Here is a 10629-nt window from a genome sequence, read left to right as displayed (position 1 = left end):
GTTAATGTTGATAAGCAGAAGGTATTGAGAATAATAATTAACTCATGATTAAATGACCTTTCCTGAGTGCTTATTCTGTACCAGATACTGGTTTGGGCCCTACATTTGCATTAATGCACAATGCAGCAAGGTAGGTACCATTATTATTTTTTAAAATGAGGAAACTGAAGCCCAGAAGAAACTTGCCTATGGTCATACAGAACCAACATTTAAGGCAGGCAGGCAGACCCCAGGGCCAATGTTCTAGTGAGAAAGGATTGTAGGAGGCATGGACTTTAAAAAATTGTGAAACCCTGTGCAGTTTATGATGACTGAGGACTAGAAATACTTCTTTCCCAAACAAATCCACAAGTTTTTTTTTTTTTTTTTTTTTTTTTTTTGAGGCAGAGTCTCCCTTTGTTGCCTGAGCTAGAGTGAGTGCCGTGGCGTCAGCCTAGCTCACAGCAACCTCTGCCTCAGCCTCCCGAGTAGCTGGGACTATAGGCATGCACCACCATGCCCGACTATTTTTTTTCTATATATGTATATATTTTTTAGTTGTCCATATAATTTCTTTCTATTTTTAGTAGAGACGGGGGGGTCTCAGTCTTGCTCAGGCTGGTCTCGAACTTCTGACCTTGAGCAATCCACCCACCTCGGCCTCCCAGAGTGCTAGGATTACAGGTGTAAGCCACAGCGCCTGGCCCACAAGTTTTAAGTATTGCTTTTTTGGAGATGGGGGAGGGACAATTAAAGAAATAATAAACTGTAGCATATCAGGAAAATACAGAATTATATATAGAATAACATAAATAGCATGCAACCCTATGACGCAGAGGTAAGCTCAAAGAAATGCTCAGAGTTAATATGATCAGCGGTTTTCTCCCTGTGGCAAAAAATCAAAATGGGTAAGTAAATCATAAGCAGAAGTTTGCTTGATGGGCATGGACTTGGACAAAGGGAATGAAGTGGATTGTTCAGTAATTCCATCCACTGGTTGGGTCTACTGTGCCAGGTGCTTAGGATGCAGGGGTGAATGAGATGACACACTGCAATTTAGTGGATTGTGTGTGGTGGAACAGACCTAAGATGGCCACAGACTTACTGTGGGCTTGGAATACTTACAATGGGGTGGCTGAAGGTCTCTGTGACAGTGACTGCTGGGATGGGCACTGCTGCCTTTTGCGTCTGTGACTCCTTTTTCTTATTCTATAAAGTTGGATAGTTTCTCCATTTGTCAATAAAGGAGTTGAGGCTGGAGGTCTTTAAGCTCCTCTCCAGACTGAACATTAAGTTTTTTGTTTTTCTTTCTTTTGGTCCCAGGGAGCCTCGTTCTCAGAGCAATAGCTCATGTAGATCCTGAACCCAGTTAATGGTTGTACTTTCCCTAATTCAGTTCACATTCATTCTGTCTTCTGGGTTTATCTTTGAAGCCTTATTACTTAGATGTCTGTAAAATCCTTCAAACCAACCATATGACAGCCAAGTTCAGGGACACATTTTTATCATAAGTGGTTGTTTCTAGTCTAATAGGTTTGAGATACATAAAGATGAACTGGATTCCTTTATATCGATTTCCTTCCAGATCTGCCATCTAGGGACTCAGCCCTTTCCCAAAAGGGGTGTCTTGTCTTGTCTTCCAAAAGGAAGAAAGCATGGCTGGTTTTTGCCAGACAACAAAGTCCCAGGTGAGTTGGGTTTTTTTTCTCTTCCCTGGAATCTCATGTTAATTGCTGAAACAAAACATTTCTTTCTCTTAGCATGAAACTTGTCAGCCCTATTAGCAGCAGCAGTTTGAAAAGATAGGGTCAAGTGTGTGGGATGGACTACCAACCAGATGGTGTGTGGGTGCTGTTCTGTTGTGTGGGAGTAGCAGTAAGGGTCAGGAGGTATGGCAGCCTCTCCCATTGACAGTATGGAAAAGGGAAGGGGAAGATGAAGCCTCTTTAGCAGATAATTGGGGAGCATGATTCCTAGAACATGGTAGGGTGAGAATCAAGCTTCTGCTTGTTTGCTTGAGAGATTTAATGTAGACATGCAAAGGCACATGACACATTTCTTGCTTCCATCTGCTTGGAAATCTCTTGGGGAGAAAATCTGTGTGGCAAAAGTCAGCAAATTTATTGAGGGCCTACTCAATAATAAAGGGCTGTGGGGAAAATGCTGTATGAATTTTGAGGAACGTGAGCAAGTGTGTCTGGCTGAGAAAGGTTTAGGAAAACTTTATTCATTCAACCAGGATTTTAAAATCGTTTTAAGCAACTCCCAAGCTAATGAAGACAGTAAAATTTGAAGTGGGTCCTGAAACATGAGTAGATTCTTGGAAGATGTGTACAGAGTCAGTGACATAAATGACTTGGAATCAAGGATACTGATTCCTGTCAAAGGAAAAGAAGAAGTACATTGAAATCATGGATATGTTGTTTCACAAAAACTTAAAAGACTTCTGTTACCCAAAGTTCTTTCCTAGATATAGTTTGCAAGCTTGGTATATTTCTTAGTTTGTTACTTACCATGTCTCACTCTTAACTTAATGAAGATAACATTAAGGCCAGCTGAACAATAGGCTTGGGTGGGGAGGCCACATCCTGAATCTGACATTTTTTTTTTTACAGGACTAAGTCACTTTGTTTAGTTGAGAAGTTTTAGTGGGCCTTTATTGCTCAAAGACAACTTATTTCCCACTGTTTGAGATCTAGAAACAGTTTGCTTTTCCAACCATGTGAAGGCCCAAATTTCTGGACTCTGTATTCCATTTTATTTTGGCTTGAAATTTTGGCAAATTCTTTCCTGAGCTCAGCTCTTTCTTCTTTGCCAAACACATCCAGTAGCATTCTACACAAACCAGAATTGTGGCTCTTTCCAGCCTATTCCCCTAGAGCCACAGGCCCAGTGAGGATTAACTCTGCCATCATAGTTATTCATTATTTTGCCAGTATATATCAAGAATCTACATCTTTTTGGCCTTAAATGTCCATTTCCTTGAAACCTGTCACCTGATTGTCAAGCTAATACCACCTATATATTTTAAGTTTTCATTACGATATCTCCCACTTCAAGTTGCTAATTTCTGGATTAGTTAGGGTTGGCTTATAATAACTGTTGTAACCAATAGACCCAAACTATGTAATGCCTCCAATACAACAGAAATATATTTCTTGCTCTCATAACCATATGACTAGTTCAACAGATTGATAGGGTGGCCATTCAGGGACTTGAGCCATCTGAAACTATCTTTACCACATGGCTTTCAAACTCACTCTGGGGGCTCTGTCCATACCAAAGTCAGAAGGGGAAAACAACATGGAGGAATATATGTGAGTCAAGCCTGGAAATGGTACATATCACTTCTACTTGCACTCCATTGGCTAGAATCTCATGGCCACATCCAACTGCAGAGGAGGTTGGGAAATGTTTGTGTACCTGGAAAGGAGAGGAAGCAGTGTGTTTTCATGAACAGTTAGAAGCTCTGACACCTCTCAAACATTTAGGTTATTTAGAACTATTTTGCTGTTGTAAGCTGTAAATAGATATGATTCTTTGTAACTCTCCATATTTCTGATGATTTTCTTATAATTCAGTTCTAGATATGAAACTACTATAAAATTAGGACAAAAGGGTATTCATGTTTTAAAATTCTTTAATATATGAGTCAATAAAATCTTGTCTTTGACACTATGAACATGATTGGATCCATTTTCTCTCCATCCCATCTATCTCCCCTAATTCTGCCTCATTCAACCTTTTCTTCAGAACCCCATGCAGGTGTTTTGGGGCTTTGTGTCATTCAAGGATGTGGCTGTGAACTTCACTGAGGAAGAATGGAGAGAACTGGACCCTGCTCAGAGAGTCTTGTACAGGGATGTAATGCTGGAGAACTATAGGAACCTGGTCTCCTTGGGTAAGCTCAGGTCCTTTCACCACAGATCCACCTTTGGAGATACCTTTGCTTTCTAAGGATTCCCTTGTTCCTATTAGGGGATGATAACAAATGATGCTTTGGTTATTTTTTCCTGCCAGAATCCAGATCAAATCCTTTACTTACTTGTCACCTTATTTGTGTAGAAAATATTTAGTTGCTTTTGACAATTAGTAATCTTGTCTTCTGCTCTCTAACAGAGTGGAACTGAGGATGGGGTGGTACTTGGTCTTTTGAACTTACAATCACATTCCATTTTTTTCCCTTGAGTAGGATTTCCTTTTTCTAAACCTGATATCATCTCCCAGTTGGAACAAGCGGTAAACCCACAAAGACAAACGCAGGAGGGAGAAGTGCTAAGAAGCAGCTGTATATGTAAGTGAGAACAAGGCAGATTGCATCTTTTGAAATATGAGTTAGAATTTCTTCCCCAGATCCTCTAGGCCTGTAGAAATGTTGAAGCCCACAAAGTCTCATTTTTACTTGACCATGTTAGAGTCCTGATAGCTTACCTCTCTACTTCTCAGACTCAAGGGGAAGGTACTTCATCCTTAAAGTTATAACCCCAATGTTTAATCCAGAGATCACCTTTTTACCTCATCCCTGGGCATTTTATGAGGTTGTTTCCCTCTCTTGTCTATAGTTGGAGTCTCTCATTCATTTAGATTGTCCCCGTCATACCTAGTTTTTTGCTGCCTAAAAAATATGAACAGAATGAAAGAATTTGAATAATTTTTAAGTGTGTAAAAGTGACTGATTTGCTGAGTAGGTTTGAGAGATGAGGGTGTAACAGACAGAGACAATTCCTAGGTTTCCTAGGTGTAGATGGATGGAAGTTTGCATCCCTGAGATGGAGAATACAGAGGGAGTAGCAAGTTTGTGGGGTGTAAGAAGAGTTTGGTTTATCTAAGTTGTTTTAAATGTTTATAGCAGGTCTAAAACAGTGGTTCTCAAACAGGGACAACGTCCCTCAGGGGACATTTGGCAATATCTGAAGGGTACTATGGTCATGTAGTGGGTAGAGGCCCCGGATGCTGCTAGACACCCTCTGATACATAAGACAGTCCCCCACACAAAGACTTATCTGGCCAAAATGTCAAGAGTGCTGCAGTTGAGAAAATCGGGTCTAAGTGGTGATGTCTGGAGGCCAGATGAATTTAAGGAGGATAAGTCAAATGTATCTTAGTAAAGGAAAGAATTCTTAACTGGTGGTACAAATTTGGGAGTCATCTGAGAATAGATGGTAATTGAAGTGGTGGGAATGGATGAAATTACCCAAAGTTCATGAAAAGAGTTACAAGAGATCCTAGAACCCTAATGAATCTGCAAAGATAAAAAATTACATGGATATATCACTTTTGTACTATTTCAAGAGTAAATACATAGAGAAAAAACTGGTGACAAAAATAACAAAATGGTAATATTTTTAATAATGGGTGATAGCAATAAATATGTAAATTTTTATATTTTTAAAATTTCTCAATATATTAATAATTAAAAGAAAGGGAGTCCAAAATGCGTACTATGAATGGCCAGATCAAGGAGGAAAACCTGGTCAGAGTAATTGTCATGGAACCAGCAGAAGAGAGCATTTCAAGAAGGAGGGAAGGGGCTGACAGTGTTATATGCTAGAAAGGTCAAGTAAAAAAGACCTGAAAAATGCCCATTAGACTTAATACTAATAGGAGGTCCTTCTTTTTGGCTAACCTAACAGTGGATTAATACCTGTGCTACCGTTTCTGTGTTAACTTAACTTCCATTGCCTTCTTTTAACTTTCATTTTCCTACATTATATAAGGCTGTCAAATCCACATGCTAAGATTACTTGAAAAATAATTCTCAACTTAAGACATATGTGCTGTTTGTTTTACCCATAACACAACTGAAAAAAATACAAGATCCCAACTTACAAAGTCCCACTGCACAACAATAAACAGTATGTCGTGTGGTTTATCAGTAATAAAGCTGAATTAGTACTCATAATAGGACTTGTCCTTTAAAATTTCTGCAGTCCAAACTTTAACTCTCTTTAAACCTTTGATTGGTGTGTGTGTGTGTGTATGTGTGTGTGTGAGAGAGAGAGAGAGAGAGAGAGAGAGAGAGAGAGAGAGAGAGAGAGAGAGAGAGAGAGATTGAGATAGAATGAGAATGTGTTTTGGAAGGTTCAGAGCAAAGGAAAAAAGTAGAGGCTGAAAGAAATCTCTGGTAAATGGATAACACCCAGAGTAGCGAAGAAAAATATGGAAAATGATCTTATTGAATTGGATAGCAATCTAAGCAATAATCAAGGGATTTTGGGAGGACTTTACAAGTGGGAGTGGAAGATGCAGGCCTTAAAGATGATCTAAGCTGGGGTGAACTTCAGACAAGGGGAGTGAGGAGGTGGTATCAGAAGCTAGGAAAAATTCCAGTGGTTCAGAGGCTAGGGGCAGTTGTCATTCCTAAGCATAGTATTGATCATTCCCCAATTGAGATCTCTGTAATACCTTACTTTATAGCATTCATCCTACTTGAAATTATTTGATTAATACCCATCTTCCCCAATAGACTGTAAATTACAAAAGAGCTAGTACTATATTTGTTGTGTTAATCATTGAATCTTAGCACATAGCAGAGTACCTAGCCCATAATAGGTATTCAATAAATTATTTTTTGACTGTTTGACTTACATTTGTGACTAATGTGATATTTATAGCATTATTATCTCATTCCCATTTTAGCCATTTCCTTCTTCTAGTACGGGGAACATTTTTACTTTTTTCCTCAGATTTGGAGAACAGAAAGTCAAAACCAAAGAAGGTATTTGATGAAAAAAAATCATACCAGGGGATAGATATGGAGAGAAACACAAAAGCTAATGCAAGGACCTCCAGTTTGAAAGAGTCCTGGGGATATGATGATTACTCAGAGAGCAAACAGGTGACTCAAGAGAAATTCTGGAAACAAGCAACAGTTATTTGTGATAAAAGAGCTTTTATAGCATATAGTAACCCCAAATGTATTGAATTTGGCAGATATATTGGTCTGAAGTCAGAGTTTGTTATACAATCAAGGCATCCTAAAAAAGAGAGACCTTATATATATGATGCTCAGGGAAGGAGCTTCAAACAGAATTCAGAATTAGCCAGACATCAGAAAGATAGCATAAATGAGAAAGTTCTTCAGTGTAATGAGTGTAGTAAAATTTTCAGTGATTCCTCAGTTTATATTCAACATTGTGTAGTTCATACTGGAGAGAAAAATTTGGAATGTATTCAATATGAGAAGGCCTTTGGTTGTGGTGTACACTACACTGAACATCAGAAAACTAATATTCGACAGAAATCTTATGAAGATAGAAAAGCTTATAACTGGAACTCATACTTTATGAGACATCATAAGAGTATCACAGTGGGAAGGAATATAATGTGCAAGAAAGAGCCTTAGTTCAGAATATACCATTTATTCAGCATCATAGAGTCCATAATGGAGAGAAACCTTATGAGTGTAGTGAGTGTAGAAAAACTTTCAGTAATTATTCAGCCCTTACAGTACATCAGAGAATTCATACTGGGGAGAAACCATATGCATGCAATGAATGTAGCAAAGCCTTTAATCACAGTTCATCTTTTATTCAACACCAGAGAATCCATACTGGAGAAAAACCCTATGAATGCAATGAATGTGGGAAGGCTTTTACTCAGATAACACATTTTATTCAACATCAGCGAATTCACACTGGAGAGAAACCTTATGAGTGTCACACATGTGGTAAAGCTTTCAGTCACAATTCATCCCGTGTTGAACATCAGTATATTCATACTGGAGAGAAGCCCTATGAATGCAGTGAATGTGGGAAAGCTTTCAGTCACAACTCTTCCCTTATTGTCCATCAGTTTATTCACACTGGAGAGAAACCGTATGAATGTAATGAATGTGGTAAGGTCTTCAGTCAGAGCTCACACCTCTATCAACATGAGAGAACTCACACTGGAGAAAAACCTTATACCTGTAATGACTGTGGGAAAGCCTTTAGTGATCGGTCAGCCCTTATTCGACATCACAGAATTCATACTGGAGAAAAACCCTACAAATGTAAAGAATGTGGTAAGGCCTTCAGTCAGAGCTCAACTCTTATAAAACATACAAAAGTCCACACTGGAGAGAAACCCTACACCTGTAAAGACTGTGGGAAAGCCTTCAGCCAGAGTTCATCCCTTATTCATCATCAGAGGGTTCATACGGGAGAGAAACCATTTGAATGTCAGGAGTGTGGGAAAGCCTTTAGCAGAAGTGCCCATCTTAGTCAACATCAGAGGATCCACACTGGAGAGAAACCTTGTGAGTGCAACAAATGTGGCAGAGCTTTCAGATGTAGTTCAGCCCTTATCAGACATCAGAGACTTCACAGTGGAGAATCTCCCTGAAAGTATGGACAAATTCATTCAGATTTTTCATTTTGTTAAATGCCAAAGAATCATACTTTCACAGGTTGTTACAATTGTGATGCTTTTCTGTTTTGAGGGATGAAGATCCCTCCAGCCCCATTTTCTCCTGCAAAAGATTAGCTATGAGAATATCATAAATCCAAGTGAAGAAACACTGATCCAATATCTCAAATGGCCTAATAGACTCTAAACATCAATCTCTATATATGTATGTGTGTATTTTTTTCTATACCTGAAAAATGTCTAATGCCACCATGCAGTGATTTTTATCTCCTAACCTGAGGAATAAGCCAAAGAATTCTAGTTAAAAAATTGAGTATGTTGCCTAATTTGTACTGATGGAAATAGTGCTGTGTCCAAACGAAACAGAGAAGCTCTTGGTTAATTGTATATCCAAATACCACCTTCCTATAAATCTTTGCCCTAATGTATAGTCATTTCTATCTCCAGCACATACCCTCCTGTGGGCAGCTATTGTCTGCTTTACCTCATCCCACTGTTTTGTGATCACCCGAAAGAGGGTGATGGATCCAGTTAATAGGACAGATGTCAAGACTGATGACACTTCAAACACCAAGAGTATTTGAAGGAAAATTTACTATTCAAATAAAGGATTTATGGGGAGATCAGGGTGGATGCAAGCTGGTCCAAAATGGCACGAACAGAGAGGAGGTTGGGCCTTTTTAGTGGCTAGGGTGTGGAGCTAGAGAGCATCCCCAGGTATGTGATTGGGGGATTCAAGCTTCTGCCAGTGCCAAGAGCTCAAGTGATGCACCTGGGTTTCATTATCTAAAGTTTGAGACGTGGTGGGGTGGGGAGAAAAGTGTGGAAGCTCAATGCTATCAGTGGCCAGACATCAAAAATAAAGTGAAACTCTTTGTTACATTTGGTTTCTCAGAAAATCTTTGTTCACTCATCTCAAAATAGCTCTTTAAATGTTGTGTTTTTTGTTGACAAGGAATCTGTTTTGCTTTTTTCATTTCTCCCTTCTTAGGATTTTCTTTCTTTTCCTTTTCCTTAAGGTTGAAATTATAACTAGCACTTCTCAGAAAGTAAGCACCATTTACCCTGGGAACTGACAGCCTTACACAGGAGCTATTGTCTCATGAAATCCTGACAGGAGAGTTGGGGAGAACTGAGCCAACACTTTTAGAAAACATTTTAGGAAAAAATAGCCTTATCAATTTGTATCAAACTATCACCAGATTGAATTACTTGGGGTTGTCTGATGAAAATTCCTATATATAGCTTTAAGAAATTTTATTACTTAAGCCAGGTGCTATTTTTTGGCCACACTGTGACTTATACATATATGCAAACTTTTTCTTTCTTTCAAGTCTTCCTAAGCTTAAATTGATCTTAGAGTATTTTTTTTTTTTTTAGATTTCCATGAATTATTTCCTTTGTTCTAGGCATTTTCAGTTACGTAAGAGTGTACATAACTGACTTTCCTTGACTTTCCCATATCATTCCTGACATACTGACCAGAACTTGAGACTTCCCTGCCTTACATTTTTCTCACTAAAAGGGCTATTGTGAACTCTCTGTCCTCACCACTTTCCTGCCCTTCTCTTCTGCTTAAAACAATTACAAGGTGTTAGCTACAGCTTGAAATTCAATAGGGCTTGCATTACAGAGTTGAAAAGCACAACTGAAGTTAGAGAAGAAAGGATTTTTTGTTCTGAAAATTAGGTGTGAGACAAGCTACTCTGAAAAAATGGTGACATCTAGAAATAAATTTTGAAATACCTGAAATCCTTAATAACTTTTAGAAACTGAAAGGGATGGGAAGAGTCATCTGTAAGAGTGTTTGTCATTATAACAGGACCTCTTAAGATAATGTATGTTAACAATTTAGGTAACAAGATCCTTTCAAAACATTTCTTTCCTGGAGCTAGTTAGCTTTGGTTGGGAAGAAACCTTTGCCTTTTTTTCAGAGGCCTCATCTATGGTAGCCTGTTTTAAAACTTAAAACTCAGGAAAAGTGTCTTTGAACAAAAGGCCTGTCCTAGAATGGGTGGATTGCATGAGTTTGTGGATTGTACTATAGTAAATTGGTGTAATTCTATTGTAGTATAGATATAATTTGGATCCAGAAATATTAAAATTTCTAGAACATCCTGGTGACAAAATATTTGAAATCAGAACAGTTCTAGAAATTTTCTTAAAAAATAAATAAAAATAGAAATTTTATGACTCTTGTAGTTATAGAGCCTATTTTGTTTGTTTTGTTTTACTCTGTGCCATTAGTAATGTAGTCTGTGTCCTACTCTCACGGACATTTCTAACAGGATCCTCTCTCAC

General features: G+C 38.4%; 1 protein-coding gene across 1 annotated transcript; it reads left to right on the top strand.

The window, feature by feature from the left end:
* Nucleotides 1-1634: 1634 nt before the first annotated feature.
* LOC123620217 (zinc finger protein 879-like) lies at nucleotides 1635-9208 on the top strand. The gene is made up of 3 exons (XM_045525264.1): nucleotides 1635-1667; nucleotides 3733-3880; nucleotides 7280-9208. The coding sequence occupies exons 1-3, from the start codon at nucleotides 1635-1637 to the stop codon at nucleotides 8302-8304; spliced, it is 1206 nt and encodes a 401-aa protein (XP_045381220.1). The 3' UTR covers nucleotides 8305-9208.
* Nucleotides 9209-10629: the final 1421 nt, after the last annotated feature.

This window comes from Lemur catta, chromosome 15 (genome assembly GCF_020740605.2).
Source record: "Lemur catta isolate mLemCat1 chromosome 15, mLemCat1.pri, whole genome shotgun sequence".
In the NCBI taxonomy this organism is placed as follows: Eukaryota; Metazoa; Chordata; class Mammalia; order Primates; family Lemuridae; genus Lemur; species Lemur catta.
This window is presented reverse-complemented; position numbering and strand designations above follow the sequence as displayed.

Excerpts from the sequence above, each read along its gene's own strand:
- LOC123620217 (XM_045525264.1), top strand. The coding sequence starts at position 1,635 with ATGGCTGGTTTTTGCCAGACAACAAAGTCCCAG. Across the intron at positions 1,668-3,732 it reads GCCAGACAACAAAGTCCCAG|AACCCCATGCAGGTGTTTTG; the intron begins GTGAGTTGGGTT and ends CCTTTTCTTCAG. Across the intron at positions 3,881-7,279 it reads TAGGAACCTGGTCTCCTTGG|AGTATCACAGTGGGAAGGAA; the intron begins GTAAGCTCAGGT and ends AGACATCATAAG.